At 52.9% G+C, this 20,324-nt stretch overlaps 1 protein-coding gene across 1 annotated transcript in view; it reads left to right on the top strand.

Annotated features, from left to right (window-relative positions):
• The window catches only part of INTS3 (integrator complex subunit 3), a 64,359-nt gene that overhangs the window by 37,777 nt on the left and 6,258 nt on the right, over positions 1-20,324 (top strand). The window contains 10 exon segments of the mRNA XM_066610271.1: positions 1,723-1,852; positions 4,689-4,743; positions 4,956-5,059; positions 6,355-6,399; positions 6,558-6,677; positions 8,643-8,796; positions 12,218-12,286; positions 14,334-14,409; positions 16,037-16,150; positions 16,408-16,456. Coding sequence (XP_066466368.1) covers positions 1,723-1,852; positions 4,689-4,743; positions 4,956-5,059; positions 6,355-6,399; positions 6,558-6,677; positions 8,643-8,796; positions 12,218-12,286; positions 14,334-14,409; positions 16,037-16,150; positions 16,408-16,456 — 916 coding nt within the window.

Here is a 20,324-nt window from a genome sequence, read left to right as displayed (position 1 = left end):
AGCTCTCTCCCCACCGCTTTGTACCCTGCCTCCCCACCTGTAGAACAAGGTGTCTTGCACATACAACAAGGTAGGTGGGATGAGAGCAAGCTCAACTAAGTTTCTGTTGCATGCTTGGGATCTTAACCATGGTTAAGGCCCAAATCACGGTTAGCACAAACCATGGTTGGGTCAATTCTGTATCGTCAGCGGAAATCACTTTTGAAAAGGAGTTTTCTGCTAAAACTACAGAATTGACCCAACCGTGGTTAGTGCTAACCATGGTTTTGTGCCTTAGCGCTTGTGAAGACCCCAAGCATGCAATGGAACCTTTGTTGAGCTTGCACCCGCGGGGGGGGGGGGTGTATAGGGAATGTAAAGCCATTTTTTTGGCAGGGGAGTCACACTGCGCAAGCCAGTTTGAGAACCATCAGGCAGTATAACTTTTATTGTGGACAGAACATCTGTAGACCAAAAGAAGGTTTGCCAAAGGCAAGAGAGGTAGAGCTCACAGTTAAAAAAAAACAAAACACAAGGGGGTTGCTAGCAAATAGCCCCTGGGAGGGAAGCAGCACTGGGGTGGACAGAGACAGTTGCGCTTCCTGCTGAATGTAAGGGAGGCATCGTTTCGGAAGGTGCTCCTTTACTCAGAAGGGGAGAAAGCCCCAAATCCCGAGCTAGCTCCTCAAGGCCAAGTCTCCTCCGTGTGCTGTGCTTTGCCCGACTCTCCGGAAATCAGGCCTCTGTAGGCTTGGCTGGGCCTATGCCTGACTTCTCAGTTTGTGATGTCTTCCCACTCTGGCCTTTGCCTTCCTGGAGTCAAACCTGCGTAAGCGCTGGTCATTAAGTCCGCGCAGGGCCCCACAGAGCTGTTTTTGCCCCAAGAGCTTAGCGCCGCCCCCCCCCCGGCGAAATGCACCTGTTTCCTTGGGAGCCTCAGGCGCGTGGCATTGTTAACGTGACCGGGGCCAGGTGTGCCGATGTTCTGTTTTGCTTCTGCCTGGTGGCTAGAGGTGGCCGAGGGAGCCTGTGCCGTCCTCTCTGTACCGGGAGAGAGAGACGCACTTGGCTCCCAGACAGAACACTCTGTGCCCTCTCCAGCCCAGATGGCAACTCCGGAGCACAATGCCTGATGCGATGGGGTAGGAAATGTGACGGTCGGGGGAGTCCCTCGAGTAATGACGGTGACCTCACTGTTCCTGCCCTGTGAGCAGAATTCCTGGCAGCCCTTTTAATGACTGGAGAGAAGCATTCGGCCTGGCATTCTCTCTCTTCCCCCCCCCCCCCCGCAGCTTGTGCTTTCTGCAGGTTGGGAGCTCATGGGATTGAATCCATAGAAGGAAGATTCCCTCCATAGGGAGCATTGCCACTCCAGGAGAAGGACTGTCTTTGGCAGCATACCTTTCTGCAGGTGGAGATTCTTTCGTTGCAGTAGAGCCCCCCCGTTCCACCTGCATGCTGAATGTATTCATTTCATGCTTTGTGGTGGTCAACACCGGTTGCAATCCTAAACACACTTGCCTTGGGAGTAAGTCTTCTAGTAGAAATGCAACTTCTGAGTAGACATGCATAGAATTGGGCTCACTGGCTGTTAGAGTGGCTTCCCTGTTCAACTCCACGTGAAAAGGACAATCTATTTAGATTTTTTATAAAAAAAAAATCACAGGGCGTGTGGTCCTGCGTTGGTTCATTCCTGGGCTTGTTGACGTTGAACCTTGTCTTCCACCCACCCACCCCCCACAGGAAAAAAGAGGGAATTCCGGTTTCACCCAATCAAAGAAGCTGTTGTTGAGGAGCCCGTCGATATCACGCCTTTCCTGGACCAGTTGGACGAGAGCCTGAAGGATAAAGTCTTGCAGCTGCAAAAAGGGAGGTTGGTAACAAGCTGCGGGTGGTTCTTTACGCGACACCCGCTCATGTATCATTTTGATCTCTCTTGCAACCCAAGTGACCCCTGATGCCGCAAGACCCAAAGTCCTCATAGGCCTGCATTTCTGTGTGCATTAATGCCTCTGAGCGCTCACAATTAGGCGTGAAAGGGGCAACGGCTTTCCCCTCCTGTCCGTCGCCCCTGAAGATTGACTCTCCGTTTTGTGATCGTGGTTCAGCAGGGTTCACAAGGTGGCCTTTTCAGCCTGGCACGCTGGCTGTTGATTCTTGATCAGGGCTAGCAGTTTGCTGTGAGTATCTCTGGAGCCCTACTGAAGGACTCCATTGAAGACTGCAGGCTGTAGGAATTGTTCCCCCTTGGTTTTTAAAAGTAACCTTCTGGCGCTTAAGAATTTTAAAGGGAACTGTGGTGGAACTCCCTGATTTCCTCCCCCCATTTTTCTTCCCTGGGTTTGTACCTTCCTGTAACCCAGGGGTGTCCAAAGTTTTTGGCAGGAGGGCCACATCATCTCTCTGACACTGTGTTGGGGGCCAGAAAAAAAAAAAAGAATTAATTTACATTTCAAATTTGAATAAATTTACATAAATGAATGTATTGGAGATGGAACTTATATGAATGAATGAAGGTCTCGCAGTAGCTCAAGGCCTATAAAAGGCGTGGCACAAAGCAAGACCAGCCTTTCCTTCACTGCCACTGCTGCATCACAGATATGAAACAGCAAGTAGTGGAGGAAGCCCTCATCCCATGGCTCAGGTGAGAGGTCGAATAGTTGTCCTCATGCTGAGAGCAGTTGTGTTGGGCCAGCATGGGCTCTAGCAAGTCTCTGGAGGGCCATAGGCTCATTAAAGACTGGGGGCTCCCCGCGGGCCAGATTGAGAGCCCCCGAGGGCCGCAAATGGCCCCCGGGCTGGGGTTTGAGTACCCCTGCTGTAACCTAAGCGGTTCCTCCTAAGAAAGTTCAGCATTCTGGTGGGACCGCTGTGTCCTCTGGATGCAGGAGCCATTGTCTATTCGGCTATCACAGCAGTCGGACAGGAGGTGCCTCCTTTAAAGCTGGAGAATGCTTCAGACACCTGGGACAGTGGGGTATTGACCCTATAACTGTTGATGTTCATGTTCGTTCTCTCTCTCTTCCCAGTCTCATTTATTTCCTGCGTATTTACCCCACCATTCCAACAGGTTGATGTTTATAGCCTTGCGTGTAGTTTCTGGTTGGCAATGTTCATGGGCGCTGTGCACCAGTCCTGGAATATTTTTTTTTTTATGAATGCCATTTTTGTTTTGCAATTGTTGGCCGCACTCCAGATATCTCTGTGCAACCCTATGAGCCCAGGTGGATCAGGCCCAAGGCCCATCTAGTCCAACATCCTGGACTTTGGGGAGGCCATGAAACCAGAAGCAGTGAGGTCTCACTGCTAACTATCATGGCTGACGGCATAAGGAAAGCCCTACTGGATCAGACCATGAAGGCCCATCTAGTCCTACTCCCTGGTTCTTAGTGGCCCACCAGGTGCTTTCGGGACTTGTGCAGGCAGCCGTCTTCCCCCATGGCTCTGGGTCTTACAGTGAAGCAGCTTCTCCAAGTCTAACGGGGGGGGGAGGTTGATTGACCCTGCGAGGTTCTCCAGCCCAGGGCCTCCTGTCCTAGTGCGTTCTCTGCTGTGACATGTACAGGGAGTTCTCATCTGTTAGTCTGAGCGGCCTTTGAGTCCGTGCAGTGCCGTCCCCTCTCCTTGGAATCGTGCCACCCGCCGTTGTGTTTTAATACTGGCTGTGGCGACCGAAGGCCTTTGGCCCAGCACACTCAATCAATTAAGCCTGTCATGACTAAGTGCATTTAATAGCCTTGTTTTCCACAGAGCCCTTGGGATGCTTTAAAAAAAGAAAAAAAGGAAAGCTGGACGGGAGGAGAGAATTACAGCACCGGGGGTTGGTTGGGGGGTGCCCGTGGCTGAGACTTGCCTGCTTGCTGGCCTGGCTCACAGGGAGCTTCTTGTTTCAGGACCCTCTTCTGAAACGTTTAGTGTTTATTTCCCAGCCTCTCAACAAGAGCCGAAAGCAGGGGGCGGTTTGGTTGGAATGTCATAGGGCTACAATCCTGTACAAACTTACCTGGAAGCGAGCTCCATTGAACTCAGCGTGGCTTGTTTCTGAGTAGACATGCCTAGGATCGTACTGCCAAATGGTTGATTGGCAACCTTCAGTCTTGAAAGACTATGGTATAAGCCTACGGCACCCGGTATTCCCAGGCGGTCTCCCATCCAAGTACTAACCAGGTCTGACCCTGCTTAGCTTCCGAGATCATGGTAGAAGCCTACAGCACCCGGTATGCCCAGGCAGTCTCCCATCCAAGTACTGACCAGACCTGGCCCTGCTTAGCTTCCGAGATCAGACGAGATCAGGCACATGTGTACTGCCAGCCCTGTAATAAATAAGGCTTTTAAGATAAGTGGGGGCAGCATTTGACTCCGAGGTTCTTTCCAGATGCGGTCCACACGCTTTTCAAGCCAACCTTTTCTGCTATAAGGGCTGGAAACTTCCCTTTTTTAAATGTAATAGCCAAAGTCTCCTGCACTTGTGCTAAATTCTGTGTGTTCCGGGCAAAATTCCGGTCTGCAAGTTGATGGCTAGAGGCAGCGTGGCTGGCCTGTCAGCCCGCAATGGCTTCAATCCATGGTCCTCGTGAACACTTCCACGCCAGCCATTCTCCTGTGAACTCGCTCCATATGTAAAGCCCCCCCACCCCCATGTTTTGCTTCTCTTGCTTTTATCTCCCCCCCCTTCCTAACTTGGATTTCCTCTTGTTTTCGGGCTGCAGTGACACAGAAGCGCAGTGCGAGGTCATGCAGGAAATCGTGGACCAAGTCCTGGAGGTAAACTCTGCTGCTCCCGGAAGCGCCGCAGTCCCAGCTGACACGCTCCGTGTGGTGCAGGAATGGGGTGGAGGTGGGGGGGCTCACAAAAGGTTTGGGGGTCCTCAGCAAGGGAGTCTGAGGGCTCCGTAGCAGCTCCTGCGCTTGAGCCCTCTGGCTCTCTGCTCAGCGCAGTCCCCCAGCATCCCTCTCTGTGCCCCCCTCCCCCACAGGAGGATTTCGACCAAGAGCAGCTGTCGGTCCTGGCTTCCTGCCTGCAGGAGCTGTTCAAGGCTCACTTCCGTGGGGAGGTCCTGCCAGAAGAAATCACAGAAGAGTAAGGGTCTGCTTTTTTGCCTTTCGCGCCAGGCGTCCCACGTTCTCTCTGGTTCTCCTGCCCTGCTTGTACACAGAGCAGCGCCTTCCACGCAGTGAACTTGATGGGTGCCGACCCTCAATGGCAAAGACAGTGTCAGGGGCCTGGGACTCTTCCTTCTGTTTACTTGGACCCTGTTCTCTCGCTGAGGGGGAGATCCACCGGTGTCTGGGTTGCAGGCCTGGTTCCTTTGGGCGGCTGCTGAGGTCCTGACATCCTGGCAGGGTCCCCTGCCTGTCTCCAGGGCCTCCACGGGGAGGACTGAAATAATAATAATAATAATAATAACTTTATTTTTACCCCGCCTTTCTCCCCGAAGGGACTCAAGGCGGCTGAGCCTAGCAATTTTGCTACCCAATGCCATTTTCCTCACAATGCCCTGGCAAAACACTTGTGTCGGGGGTGGCGTTGGAAAAAATGGCAGTGGGAGAAGCAGAAGATACCACTGATCCAAGGTGCCACCCCCATGTTGAATAGAGGGCGCCACGAAGACAGCCCCTGAAACATAGCCCTGCTGGACCATGCCACTTCAGACTGTAGTTGGGGATTCCATCCAGGAACGCTCCATCGCATCACGAAAAGATGCACGCAACAAAAATCTGTCTGCGTAGGCAAACGGGAGAAGGCTGAGCTAGGCTACTTCTCCTTGGTGTGCTGTTTCCTTGGTTCCCCCCCTCCCCAACTTCCAAGTGGCACAGCCCAGGCATTAGGACCACTCCCTCTGAGCCTAAGTTTATAGTATGCCCCAGAATCCTCTGCAGTGAATGTGGCCTCCACGGCAGACAGGCAGATAAGGGAACCCATTCCCTGCAAGGTGTCAAAAGTGAAAACAAAAATCCCCGTTGGCATAAACAGTGCAACTTTAACCCCCTGCTGATTGGGTAAGAGGCACTTTTACAAGTGGGTGCTCCTTTTTTTAGCAGGGGGAGAGTAACTGGCCCTCCTCACCCCAGCAGTGTCTGTTCTAGTGGCTGTCTGCTGGTATTCTTTTGCATCTTTTTAGATTGTGAGCCCTTCTGGGACAGGGAGCCATTTAGTTATTTGATTTTTTTCTCTGTAAACCGCTTTGTGAACTTTTAGTTGAAAAGCGGTATATAAATACTGTTATTAATAATAATAATAATAATAATAATAATAACAACAACAACAACAACTTGCCCCAGAGTTGGGTTGTGTCCATCTGTTGGGAGCTCTGGAATGCCCAGTGTTCCTGAGCGGACGCCCCCATCTACCTGGCTGTTTTTGTTCCTGCGCAGGTCTCTGGAGGAATCTGTGGGGAAGCCGCTTTACCTAATATTTAGGTAAGTCCCTCACTTTCAGCCCACCTCCTCCGGTCCCTCCCTTCTGCCCCTGAAGCTTCCCAGAGTGGAGGGAGGCGGGTGCAAAGATAGAAGCTGCCTGGCTCGTGAGTCCCTTTGAACACAACCCGGTCTCTCTTTCTCCCCCCCCAACCATCCAGGAACCTGTGCCAGATGCAGGAGGATAACAGCAGCTTCTCTGTGCTGCTGGATCTCTTGTCCGAGCTCTACCAGAAGCAGCCCAAGATTGGCTACCACCTCCTCTACTATTTAAAAGCCAGGTGAGACAGCCAGGGGAGGCACTTGTGAAGAAGCGCAGGAGGTATGAGGGAACCTCCTTGTCGCAACCTTAAGGGGGGGTTTGGGGTGCTCAGAGTTCTTGGTTCTCGAACCCTAAAGCCCTTAAGGCCCCCTGTTCAATAGTACTGTCACCACCCTGTATGTGCTAGTGTCTCAGTCCAAGGACGCTGAGACCCTCTAGGCTTAACTTTATCCCTTGCAGGCACTGAGCGCTTTTTCCAATTAAAGCTACTGTCCTCAAGTTACTAGACCTCAATGAGCACTTGGTAGCTTGCTGAACGGCTAGGCAGGATCCTGAACCTTTGTCCCCAACAGACAATGAAACAACTTGGTAAAAGAGATTTTAGTGTATTAAGTACATAAGGTTACATGGCAGCAAATGCTAGAGGAATAAACATCTAGGAAACATATCAGCAATACAATAATAAAGCTAACTGGCTATCTCTATTAATCCCTATCTCTCACCCGGGTCAGCTTCTTGTAGATTTTTTAGCTCCAGGCTACCTGTGAGGCCAGATGCCCATGTTGGACAATGGAGCTCACCGCGCGTAGGATGTTGCACCCAAAACCTCTGTCCAAGAAGGGGCCAGACCCACCCTTTGGCCTCATTATTATACTTCTCATGCTAATAGCACTGAGGTGACTTCATACTTATTTAGACTGTCCAGTCAGAAACTTTTGAGGACAGAACCTTCTAGAAGTGGGTCTGGTTGCTAGTCCTCCTAGTTCTTACCCCTCCCAACTGGAGATCCACAGCTGCATTTCATCAGCTTGATAAGGCGATGTTCTGTCTGCAAAGGTGCTACATTCCAGTGGGTTGTAATTCTTGTTGTCTGTCCTTTCTGGCCAGCAGAGGAGAGACAACAATCTTTGGGTGTTGTTTAGTCACATTCTTGCAGCCAGGAACTGCGAGCCACTTCTCCGTCACTGACTTAGTTTGGTTCAGGCTCCACATGCTAACCAAGGCCTAACATGTACATATTCACGACACTCCTGCAAAGGGTCGCCGTGGGAACTGATTTGGGAGCTAGAAAGCAGGCAGGCATGTGCCATTTTTCATACCATCATGGAATGCTGTTGGGAAGGTTCTTGGAGGTCATCTAGACATCTAGATGTCATCTAGGGTCATCGAGCCCTTCCTGGCTGAAACAGTAATGATGATGATCATTGTAGCCTGCTCTTTCCTGAACATTCAAAAACATCTCTTAAGGGTTGTCCTAGACCAGGGGTGTCCAAAGTTTTTGGCAGGAGGGCCACATCGTCTCTCTGACACTGTGTTTGGGGCTGGGAAAAAAAAAAGAATTAATTTACATTTAAAATTTGAATAAATTTGCATTACTTTACATAAATGAATATATTAAAGATGAACATATGAATGCATGAAGGTCTTGCAATAGCTCAAGGTCTATAAAAGGCCTTGCACAAAGCAAGGCTGGCCTTTCCTTTGCTGCCGCTACTGCATCACAGACGTGAAACAGCAAGCAGTGGAGGAAGCCCTCATCCCACAGCTCACGCGAGAGGTCAAACAGCCACCCTTACGCTGAGAGCTGTTGCGTTGGGCTAGCGCAGGCTCCAACAAATCTCCGGAGGGCCTGAGGCTCATTGGAGACTGGGGGCTCCCTGAGGGCCGCATTGAGAGGCCTTGAGGGCCGCATGTGGCCCCAGACCGGGGTTTGGGCACCCCTGTCCTAGACTGTAACTCTGTGATCTCCCTTTGGAAAGGGGTTACAACTGAGGGAGAGTGACTTGCCACAATTAAGATTGCGGCCAATGTTGGGTGATTCGAACCGGGGGGGCCACGCAGCTCACCCCATCAGCCATTGCTCTAAATGCCCCATGACTTTGAGGCAGGCCGTCCCAGAGGTCCAAGTCTCCCTGCACTCTGGTTCGCCCCGAGGAGCAGCTCTCCCTTCACCTTGCTCACTCAACCTTGCGCTCCCTTTTAGCAAAGCTGCAGCCGGGAAGATGAACCTCTATGAGTCCTTTGCCCAGGCCACGCAGCTGGGTGACCTGCACACTTGCCTGATGATGGACATGAAGGCCTGCCAGGAAGATGATGTCCGGCTGCTCTGTTACCTCACCCCTTCCATCTACACCGAGGTGAGAGCACCAAAGGTTTGTTGGGACTTCCCGGGGTGGTCAGGGTGTGTTGGGGTCAGTCGGCAAGGACTCTTATTTATTATTATATATTATTTTATTAATTTATACCCCGCCTTTTTGCCCAGCAGGCACACAAGGCGGCTTACAAACACCTTAAAAATACATTAAAAAACCATTTACAATAATTAAAAAAAAACTAAAAACAAACAAACCCCGTGGATTTTCATATAAAAAGTAAGAACGCCAGCCAGCCTGTCGACAATTAAAAGCTTTTTAAAATAAAAAGGTCTTCAGTCCACGCCGAAACGTTAGCAACGAGGGAGCAGTTCTAAGGGGAGGGCATTCCACAGTTCGGGGGCCACCACCGAGAAGGCCCTCTTCCTGGCCGCCGCCCCTCTCACATCTCTTAGTGGCGGCACAGTCAAAAGGCCGCCCCCCAGATGATCTAAGAGCACGGGCAGGATTGTAGGGAAGGAGGTGGTCCCTCAAATACCCTGGACCGGAGCCGTAAAGGGGCTTGTCACTTGTCCAACCTCCTGATTACGTGGGGGGGAGGGGAAATAAAAATCCTGGCATTTTTGTAGTGCCTTCTTCACGTCGCAGGTGATTATTGTTATCCCTGTGTTTGCAGGGTTGCAAGCCCCAGCACAAAAATGACACTTAGCTGGGGGTAAGCTCTGAAAACGGTGCTGGGGAGTACCAATGACGCCCTGAAAGCACTCCTGTCTCCTCTCTAGAGAACAGGGAAGGACTGGCAGAGCTCCTGCTTTTGCAGCCAGCAGGTCCTGGGTTCAGTTCCTGGCAGCCTGTCTGGGTGAGGCTGGGAAAGCGGCCGGCCCCGTGTCTGGAACTCAAGGGAGCCACTGCCGCTCTGTGTTCACCGAGCTAGGCGGGCCGTTGAATGCACTCAGCAGGTGGCTGAACCAAACATACTGGGGGAGAGCAAACTGGCTAAGCCACCCACACAATCTCCCTCCTGCCTGGCTCACTCCCCTGCTTTGGCAAGTGTTCGCTGCCCCCTTGATTTGTACTTCAGGAGGCAACGGAGTCTCTCTGTAGCATGTGGGGGGGGCATGGCAGCGAAAGGCACTTGGTCAATTAGAAGCTCATCACAGAGGCTCTGCGGCCTTCCTCGGGAGCAGGCCCTGGGGCTGGTGACTGCCTTCCTTTGCAGGACGGGGGTGCCTTCCAAGCCTCTAATTCCCTTTGCCTTCCTTTCTGGAGCCTTGTTTCTGTGCTTCTCCCCCGAGCCCTCCTCACATGCTCGTTGAGCGATCACATATGGTTCCCAGCCCTGGCGTCGTCATCTCTGGACTTGGCCGGGCTCGGGAGAGGTTTGCGTTGCACGTTCTCCTCCGGCCGTCAGTTTTAATGGCACGTTTTATAGCTTCCGTCGCTCAGCTGGCCGCCAAGAGCCTGGGCGGCGAGGCTGCTTTTGCAGGAGGCATTGCCCAGGTGCCCCACATCCACCTGAGCGTTGCCTCCCCTTGGTGCAGGAGCCAGGATGAGCTCCTTTTCTTGCCAGGCTTGGCTCTGCTCTCTTGGATCTGCCGGGCCTCGAGAGGCTGCAAGAATGTCTCGAAACCGATGTACAGCATTCGCTCCGCTTCAGCCAGTCCTGGCAGGGGCGGGGTAGGGGCAGGAATGGCGCCCCATCTCGAAAAGCATGTTGTGGTGCTTGAGAGGGCACAGAAAGCGGCACCCCACATAATTAGGGGCCTGGAGCAGCTGGGCCTAGGGACTCTGTGGCTTTTAGTTGAGAACAAGGGCAGCTTAAGTGGATGGGGAGCAGAAATGTGATGGAAGTTTCAGGAAAGGAGGCCTAGTGGGTGGAGAAAGTGGGAAGGGGAGTTCTTTTTCCCTTCTTATTGTCCTGGGGGGGGTCCCCTCATTGAGCCAGCACAAGCAGACACGAATCATGTCTCCAAGAACAGGCTGCTTGCTGCCTAGCTGATACCCTCTTATGCTGCCCGCTTGACTTGGTTTCTGTCCTTTTCTTGAGCAGTGCTGCGTTTTTATGCCTCTGTGACCAAGGAAAAGGCTCACTAACAAATTGGATTTGTCCTCGGGGCTGTCTTGCGTTTTGCTTTGCAGCCCCCTCCGGCAGCCTCTCCCACGGAATGCACTACGGTGCGCTATGGTCTGTGGTGCCCCCTGCTGTGAGACGGGCGTAGTTCCCAGGGCCCTTTCGTCGTTGCAGTCATGCGGGGAAAACGGGGCAGCCTCGCACTCCGGTCGATCAAGAGCTAAATTCTACCACTTGAATGAACTGCCCGTTGTTGCGGTGACGGGTGGAATCTCAGGAGCTGAACTGGGAATGGTGGGGAGAGATTTGCTGTGAACTGGGGCTTCCCTGTGACTAGTAGACAACTGGAAAAAAGTGTGCTCCATTTGTCTGCTGTATTATTATTATTATTATTATTATTAACAGTATTTATATACCGCTTTTCAACTACAAGTTCACAAAGCGGTTTACAGAGAAAAATCAAATAACTAAATGGCTCCCTGTCCCAAAAGGGCTCACAATCTAAAAAGATGCCAAGGAATACCAGCAGACAGCCACTAGAGCAGACAGTGCTAGGGTGAGGAGGGCCAGTTTACTCTCCCCCTGCTAAAAAAAAAGGAGCACCCACTTGAAAAAGTGCCTCTTACCCAATCAGCAGGTATAACCCAACCTGTATGCAGGTTATAGATTTTGGTTTGGTACAGAATGGGGAGGATTAAGCTCCACACGTACGCGGTGTTGACTTTATGCTCTCAACAAAATAGGTAACTTCATGGGCAGCAGTTGATGTGTTATCTGAAATGAAGGAGACAGGAGATAAAAAAGCAACCAGACTTTCCATTTTGTATCAGGAGTTTACACGTACAATCAGTTCTCGTTATCTGCTGGGATTAGGTTCTTGGAAAACCTCGTGGATACCGAATTAACAGATACTGAATCATTGAGCCAGTGGGGTTAAATTCCAGGGGACCCTCTTCACCATACACTCTATGAACTTTATGAGCCTGAATTTTAACTTGAAATCTGTGGGGCTGGGTAATAGCGAGAGCTCAGCAGCATCTGATATCTGTTATCCATGCTGGACGTCCCTTGATGAGTTGAAGGTTGTGGCGATGGTGATTTCTACATACTGGATCACTCAACTTGTTCAAGGTTGCTGGGCCAACAAGGAGGCCTCAGAGTTCAGCAGTGGGGAGGGGATTGCTTCACCCAGCCTCCTGTCTTTTGGCTCCTTTCCTTGGCTTGCTGCAGCCCCAGGGAAGCCCTCAGATAGCCTTCTAAAGACCTCTCATCATCGCCAGGGTTGTGAATGTTCAACTGGAGTTGTTGAGATGGTGCCCAAGATGGCGGGGCCAGTCTGGAAGTGGACACAAATATAGGCTCCTTTCACTATACTGTCTCCAACCTCCCTTTCAGTTTCCAGATGAGACCCTACGGAGTGGGGAACTGCTGAATATGATTGTGGCTGTGATTGACTCTGCTCAGGTAAGCTGCGCTTCTGGGGGGCGGGGGCATGTCATGAATATGTACAGTTTGGGCCTAGGCTAGCATGTGAAGCCTGAACCGAACTAAGTCAGTAACGGCGAAGTGGCTTGCAGTTCCTAGACAACAAGAATTGCAACCCATTGGAAGGCTGAACACCTCAGTAGACTGAGGGGCGCCTGATCAAGTGGGATGGAATGCAGCTATGGATCTCTAGTTGGGAGGGGTAAGAACTAGGTGTTAAACACTCCAGTGGGTTGTAATTCTTGTTGTCTGTCCTTCCTGGCCAGCAGAGGAGAGACAACCATCTTTGTGTCTGTTTACTCACATTCTTGCAGCTAGGAACTGCAAGCCACTTCTCCGTTACTGACTTAGTTTGGTTCAGGCTCCACCTGCTAACCTAGGCCTAAACTGTACATATTCATGACAGGGCAGTGTTTGAGTGCATTGAGTGGTCTTTGCTTTCCGTGGCTCCCGCAGCAGCAGAGGGTGTCTGTGTGTGTGTGTGTGTGTGGCCCGTTCAAGAAGTCTACCCCTGGGAGTACGACTTGGCCTGCGGTGTCAATCTTCATGGGTTGCCATGGCACTGGTGTGGAATAACCCCAAAATAACCAAAGCAGAGAGGAAGTGGTGGGGGGAGTTGAGCCCCACCCAAAACGCATCCAAGCCTGGATGGGCCCACAGTCTGATTCTCCCTCCTCCCTATCAACCTCTCATTTTTCCCCCCCTATATATCCATATGGGCTTCAACCGCCAGAGTTTGCCAGCCACCCTCCACTCTTTCCCAGGCCAGTCTGGGCCAACCAGGGTTCTCCGCTTGGTTTTTCTTGGCAAGGGCAGGCAGAAAGATGGTATCGTGTGGGAAAGGTTCGGAGTGCCCCCGATTCCTTCTCAGTCTCCGTCTTCCAGCGGGTGTTCTTGCCTTTCCACCATTCTTTTTCTCCCCTCTCGCCCCAGCTCACCCTTTCCTCTCCTCCTCTGTGGCCCGATTCACAAGCAGAAAGGGTGGGATAAACGTGCAAGAAGTGAATAAACCTGTTTCCTGGCAGTGTCTTCCTGCAAGGAGAAGCAGGTGACCATCTGGCCATCAGGCAGAGGAGTGAAGGGCCCTTGGAAGGTTGAACCCATTGCCTCCCCGGGTGAACGTAATGTTTTCAGTTCTGTCGGATGGCACTTGGTTCTAGTTTTGCAAAAGAGAGAGTGTTGAGGGGCACTTTGCACGTGCTCTCTTCCTCTCTCCACAGCCTGCATGCCTTTATAAACCTCAGTCTTTTTTTGTCTTTTTTTCTAAACTGAGCAGCTCCAAACTCTATTTCCTGTCTTCATAGGAAAGCTGCTCTGACCCCCCCCCCCAAGGTATTTGGGGCTGCCCTCCAGTCACTACTTTCCCACATTAGCTAAGCCCACAAGCCAGGCATGGATTCAGTGGCTTCTGGCCCTGGAGGTTTCACGGTGGCTCTGATTATTAAAGTTGCTCTTCTGCTCATTCTGTGAGAGCCAGAGTGACTTAGTCTAGGAGTAATTGGAGAGTCACGGGTTCGAATTCCAGCCCGGGTGGTACACTCATGTTGGCAGTGCACCCTGGTATGCTGCGTCTAGGCCACAGTTTCTTGCATGAGGAACTCCTAGTTAAGAAAGGGCTGAACAGTCTTTGGAAAGACACAAGAGATGCCATGGGAAAAGACGGCACTTCCCACTGGGGTGAAGAGGAACAGTTCTTCTTCTCTCTCTCTCTCTGCTAAGTATAAGAGAGGTATCACTTTAAATGGACTCCTTTACCTAGTTGGCCTCCCTCACAGTCACTGTGAGGATAAAACGGTGGGCAGGGACAGAGCTGTCCATCATGGACTCTCCCCTGAGCTCTTCAAAGTTAAGGCTAAAACGCAATGCATGGTCCTGACTCCCTCAAAATGGTCACAGGGGAAACATCTAACATTGGGATAATTTGTTACGGCTTTTCGCTCCTTCCTGTCCCCCAGCTGCCACCACATGCCCCCAGCTTGCACCCACACCCCACCCACCCAGACTGACTTTGGTTCTCTTGTTTCAGCTCCAGGAGCTGGTCTGCCATGTCATGATGGGAAACTTGGTGATGTTCCGGAAGGACTCCGTCCTTAACATTCTGAGTGAGTAGAGCTTGGGGGTGTGTGTATTTGGGGGGGGGGACTGGGGCCTTTAGAGAGAAGGGGAGCCAGCAGCTTAACAGGGCCTTCTTTGCTGGCCGCTAACGCGCCACTTCTTTCGAGGCACAGAACAGCTCTGGATCTGTGCGGTGCTCCACAGTCCCATGTGAATTTGCCCCTTGGCTAAAACGTTCTGCAAAGGAGCATTGCCAAGAAGCATGTGTCCCTTCTCGCTTTCCTTCCTCTGTTGAGCTCGTGCAGCCTGCTGGCCCCGTAGCTCAGCCCCGCTTTGCATCCAGATGGCCTCCAGGTTCAGTCAGAGCGAGAAACCTAAGAGGCTGCCTCCTCCCAAGTTAGACCCTTGATCCCTCTCGCTCAGCATGGTCAGCGCTGCGGCGCTCTAGTAGACGCTGCTGGGGTGGAACCAGAAGCCTCTGCATGCAAGCAGGGGCTCTGAACTGGCCTTGGCTCCTCTGATCTCGGGTAATGGGAAAGACACACCTCCCCACTCCTTCTCTTAGGCCCAGTTGGGCACCACTTCCCCGTGGGAGTAGTTGAAACAAAGATTTGATTTCAGTTCATTGGGGGGGGGGGGGTCACAGGTCAGCACATATTGAAAGCTCTGGCTTCAGTCCCTGGCATCTCAGGGAGGAGATGGTGGAAAGAGACCCCTCTTGACCTGGGATTCACACATAACATAACTAAGGGCTCTGGCACCTGGGAGCACCAAACTCTTTAACACCCCCAGGGGGTTAGAACACCCCGCCCGCCCGCCCCCCATATGTTTGGAAGGCCTTCTGGAGACCTTAGAAAGTCACTTCCGGTTTCCACAAAAACTGGAAGTACCTTTGTAAGGCCTCCAGCACGTCTTCCAAGGCCCCCACCTGTCTCAGGATCTGCCTTTGGGTGTGCAGGTTGGCAACCCCTACAGGTGTGGTACCCAGAGCAATGTATCCCCCCTGTTCCCCCTTGGCTATATAGTTGGCAACCTTCAGTCTCGAAAGACTACAGTATCGCACTGTGAATGGTGGTTCTGGCACAGCGTCTAGTGTGGCTGAAAAGGCCAATCCGGGAGTGACAATCCCTTCCACACCGGGAGCAAGTGCAGTCTGTCCCTGGTCTGTCTCCCTGGCTGTGGGCCTTCCTTCTTTGCCTCTTTGCCTCAGACTGTTGGCCAAGTGTCTCTTCAAACCGGGAAAGGCCATGCTGCACAGCCTGCCTCCAAGCGGGCCGCTCAGAGGCCAGGGTTTCCCACCTGTTGAGGTCCACTCCTAAGGCCTTCAGATCCCTCTTGCAGACGTCCTTGTATCGCAGCTGTGGTCTACCCGTAGGGCACTTTCCTTGCACGAGTTCTCCATAGAGGAGATCCTTTGGGCTTCAGCCATCATCCCCTTGGCTACACTATTGGATTCACAGTCAATCCTGCCTGGGCTGTCTGATGTCCCGACACCACCTAAGGCAACTTTCCACGTGACCCTCGTCAGCCATAAAGACATTGTCCCCCTTTGCCCAGGCTCCTCCCCGCACAGAGCTGAGTGCCGTCGGTGACGACACAACTCAAAATTGTATTATCTGACCATTTGCTCCTTTTGTGTGTGTTTGTTTCGATTCCCCCCCCCCAATCCTCCAGTCCAGAGCTTGGAGTGGGAGACATTTGAACAGTACTGCACCTGGCAGCTCTTCCTGGCACACAACATCCCGCTGGAGACCATCATCCCCATCCTTCAGCATCTCAAATACAAAGGTGAGAGGCGCCCACGAGGGAGGGACCGCAAGACCCAGCGCAGCCGCCTCTGGGACCAGGAGGGAGGAGGGTGGGTTGTGGGCCCTTTCGGGAAATGTTTGTGTGCAGTTGGGTAAACGCCCAACGCCCCCCAGGTCACTTTCAGGAGATCTCCCACTCTCTTTTCCACCTGTGTGTAATGGAAAAATGCCCCCACCACAGTGCTGTGAGCTCTGGGGAGCCGGCGTACCCCTAACAAACGTTGTCTTCAATTGCAGAACATCCTGAGGCCCTCTCCTGTTTGTTGCTCCAGCTGAGACGAGAGAAGTATGTATTTAAACGTACCTGTCGGTTTCCTTATATCTTCTGCCCTCCGGGGCAGCTTGCCCCAGGGGTCTGAAAAGTCCCCAGGGATAGCATTAGCACCCCCAGGTTGGGTAGGGGGCTGAGAGGCAGTCGGGGCTGCACGTATTCCCATTTCTCAGTGGTCACACTGCACGTGGGTTAACTCCCAGTCAGGGAATTCTGTGGCCGGGAGGTTCTTAGTAAAAGAAAATCAAGCTTGTAGTCCTCATGGCGGCTGCAGGGATAAGTATGGGTGTCCTGTAGAGCCCAAGGGCAGCTGTGTGAGGTTTTCCTGTGACAAGGGAGCAAGGCTTGGCAGCATCCATTATCTGGTGTGCTCCCTGGGGCATTTGGTGGGCCGCTGTGAGATACAGGAAGCTGGACTAGATGGGCCTCTGGCCTGCTCCAGTGGGGCTGTTCTTATGTTCTTAACTACAGTTCCCAGGAAGTCTTGCAGGTCTCTTGTTATCTGGTGTGCTCCCTGGGGCATTTGGTGGGCTGCTGTGAGATACAGGAAGCTGGACTAGATGGGCCTCTGGCCTGATTCAGTGGGGCAGTTCTTATGTTCTTAAACTACAATTCCCAGGAAGCCTTGCAGGTCTCTTGTTATCTGGTGTGCTCCCTGGGGCATTTGGTGGGCCGCTGTGAGATACAGGAAGCTGGACTAGATGGGCCTCTGGCCTGATCCAGTGGGGCTGTTCTTATGTTCTTATCCAGCCTCGTTTTCACCTATGAGTAGCAAAACCAGGATACCTTAAAGCAAAATGGTGAAAACTGCAGAATGAACTGCCCCAGGTGGTAGATGGCTTGTGGAATTGGGCCTTCCTTGTGCAGAATTTGGTGGCCTGGGTGTGGGCAACAAGCCTTCCCTACTCAGCATGGGGTTTGGTGTCGGGTGCAAGCTTCTCCCCCCTCCAGCAGGAAAAGAATCTATTTGAAAAGAGGGGATAGTGGTCAGACCCCCCCCCCCCCACACACACACACTGAGTCCATTTTGCAGGGGGCAGGATTCGACCCTCAGGCTGCCTGCCCCCACACTTCTTCCTTGTCTTGGCACCACGCCGAGAATTTGCTCAGAGAATGCTGGGCTCTGTTGACCTCTTGCTTGGATCCAGCCAAAGGGTCCCTGTCATGTTCCGCTGAAGGCCTCTCGCTCTCAACAAGATTACCGATCCTTGAAACAGCAATTTCTTTCTCTCTCCAGTGAGCACAAAGCACATGCCCCACACCGTTCATCAGAGGGGGTGGGGGCCTAGGGCCGCTCTTGAGCCAGACGAGGAGGCCCTTCCTATTCCCAAGCCACCCCTTTTCAAGGCTGCTGTTCCATCCCCTTTCCCCGTGTGGCGGTTTCTGCATTCCATTCTCCAGGGTCTCCTGTCTCTACCCCAGACTTTGACTGAAGGTCCCCCTTGGCGCTGGGGAGGGGATAACAAAGCAGCTCTTTAATTAGCTAAGTGGGTTTTCAAGAAAACCGCCCTGGCAGTCCTCTCCTGCTCTCATCGCGCCTCTTCGAGGAGCAGTAGCTGCCGCGGTTGAGAGAGCGCTCGGCTCTAATCCATGCAGGGTCGATAAGCCCAAGTGGTCACCCTGCTGCTGTCTCCTCCATGCCTGTGCGTTTGAGCGACTCCAAGAGATCAAACGGGTGGCCAGATGCGGAGCGCATTATAAAAGAGGCTCGGGGGTGGGCTCTGCCAGCTGGCCCCAGTTTGGGCATTCAAGTCACCTGGGCACGCCGGCCGCCACAGCAGAGGAGCCATTTCAAGTGCCAAAAAACAACCGGTGCTTTTAAGTTCCCGTTCTCAAACACGGTGACTCAATTATGTTTTCCCCAGAGAGGTTTTGCTCTCGCTTGAGATACGGTAGTGTGGGGCAGGAGGGGTAGAATTTTCAGGCTGGGGGTGTTCTGCTTTCTGCCGTATCCTGCGACATGGCTCACTCACTCGAGACATCGAGAAGTTCCTTGCTGTTCTTTGGTGAGTCTGCTCCCTGCCTGTAGCACATGGGGGGTGGGTTATGGGGAACCGGAGTGGGTGGAAGGTAAGATTGTGCCCCCCCCCGGCTTTGTACTGCTCCCTCATGTCCTTAACCCAACTTTTCACCGCGGTGCGGCAAGTTCTTGGAGATGAAAATCTTTTAACGGGTCCCTGCTTGGACACACGGCAGACAAGGAAGGGGGGAATTAAAGCTATATTTCACTCTCCTCCCATTTCTGCCTGCCTCCTTTCACCCCTTGTCCCCCGCTCTGGCAAACTCCATTTGGCGTAAGCGCCCCCTTTGGGCTCCAGACGGCAGCTTACTGAGCGGCAGGGAGGGGGCTGGTGCAGTTTGGAGGCTGGGCGCGCCAAGGGGCAGGGCACTCTCCCCCCTGGCCCTCGCCTTTCCGAAATGTTAATTGAAGATCCAGCGCCTGGGAAGGTTATCTCATTGCCATGTTGACCTTCGCCAGCCTCGCCAAGCGGCTTTCAATTTCCTGTGCGGCCGGAGCTGCCGTAACGACGAGAGAGGTGGCGTGCTGCAGCTCAGCTTTGCCCGGGGAAGCTGCGGCAGGCAGAGCTTCCGCCGTGACTCTCTGCTGGCGTCAGCAATGGCAGGGAGGCAAAAGCACCCCTAAGTGGTGGGGGGCAGCCGGTTCTGCTCTCGCCCTCTTGGGGACACTCCCCTCTCCAACAAAGACTTCCATTTTGCTCTGTAGATGTGAATGGCAGCTGGAGGAGGAGGAAGGTTGCAACAGAGTCCAGGTCTTCTCCCTGCCCCCAGCCACTGCGAATGACTCCGATCTGCAGGGGGCCAGTCCAAGGCCCTGTGCTGCAGTTCTCAGGGAAATGCTTCATTTCTATTCATGAAGGGCCCAGTGGGGGACCAGCCAGCTCAGAGCCAGGACTGAACGCGATGAGCTGCAGGGCAGCTGTGCTGGAGTGCGCAGAGGAAGGAAGCAGGCGCGCTGGTGCCCCAGCACTTCACACTGCGTTTGCTCTGCAGTGGGGAGATTCCAGGGAGCGCCCCACTGTGTATTAATGGCAGGGCATGCTGGGAGAATCTGGGCTCCCTTTGAGGTGGGGTTCCGGTGGGATATTGATGTCAGTCCTACACCGGGGAGTGCCTGCGGGAGCCAGCTTGGCCATTGCTGGGATTTGGATTGCCGCCCGTCCTCCCAGGCAGCCTCCACTGCCAGCCAGTCCTTTTTTTAGGCTGCCCCAGTGATGGGAAACAAGCAGGGGCGGAGCACCAGCCTGCCAGGCTTAGTGGTGGTAGGGGAGTGGCACTGTGGCTTTTGTTGGATGGAGCCAAAACAGAAGTCTCTGTCCCGAGGGGCTCACAGTCCAGCTGTAAGCACAAAGGAGGCAACAGAGGGGAAGGAAAGGGGTTGGACAGCAGAGTGGGGGGGCAGGATGTGATTGTTTCAGTTCCACTTACTTAGGCTCACTTCTGGCTGGGGAACAGGACAAGGTCAGAAGCATCACAGAGAAGACAGGTTGGGTTGGCAGAGAAGTAGGGGTTGGAAGGAGCCGAGTGGGGAAGCCTGGTGTTCTGGGGCACAGTTCCAAGTGTAAGGGGCAGCGGGGAGAAAGGGCGGAGTTGCTTGGGGGGCAGGAGCTGGGGGTGGGGGGCCGAAAGTGAAGGTCATGGGCAGAAGTGCAGCAGTTTAAACCCCTCAAAAAATGTCTTTATTGTGTTTTATATCTCTGTATGTAACTGCTAACCTGCACATGCCCGATCTCGTCTGATCTTGGAAGCTAAGCAGGGTCAGGCCTGGTCAATACTTGGATGGGAGACCGCCTGGAAATACCGGGTGCTGTAGGCTTATACCATGATCTTGGAAGCTAAGCAGGGTCAGGCCTGGTCAGTACTT

Source organism: Tiliqua scincoides, chromosome 15, assembly GCF_035046505.1.
Source record: "Tiliqua scincoides isolate rTilSci1 chromosome 15, rTilSci1.hap2, whole genome shotgun sequence".
In the NCBI taxonomy this organism is placed as follows: domain Eukaryota; kingdom Metazoa; phylum Chordata; class Lepidosauria; order Squamata; family Scincidae; genus Tiliqua; species Tiliqua scincoides.
This window is presented reverse-complemented; position numbering and strand designations above follow the sequence as displayed.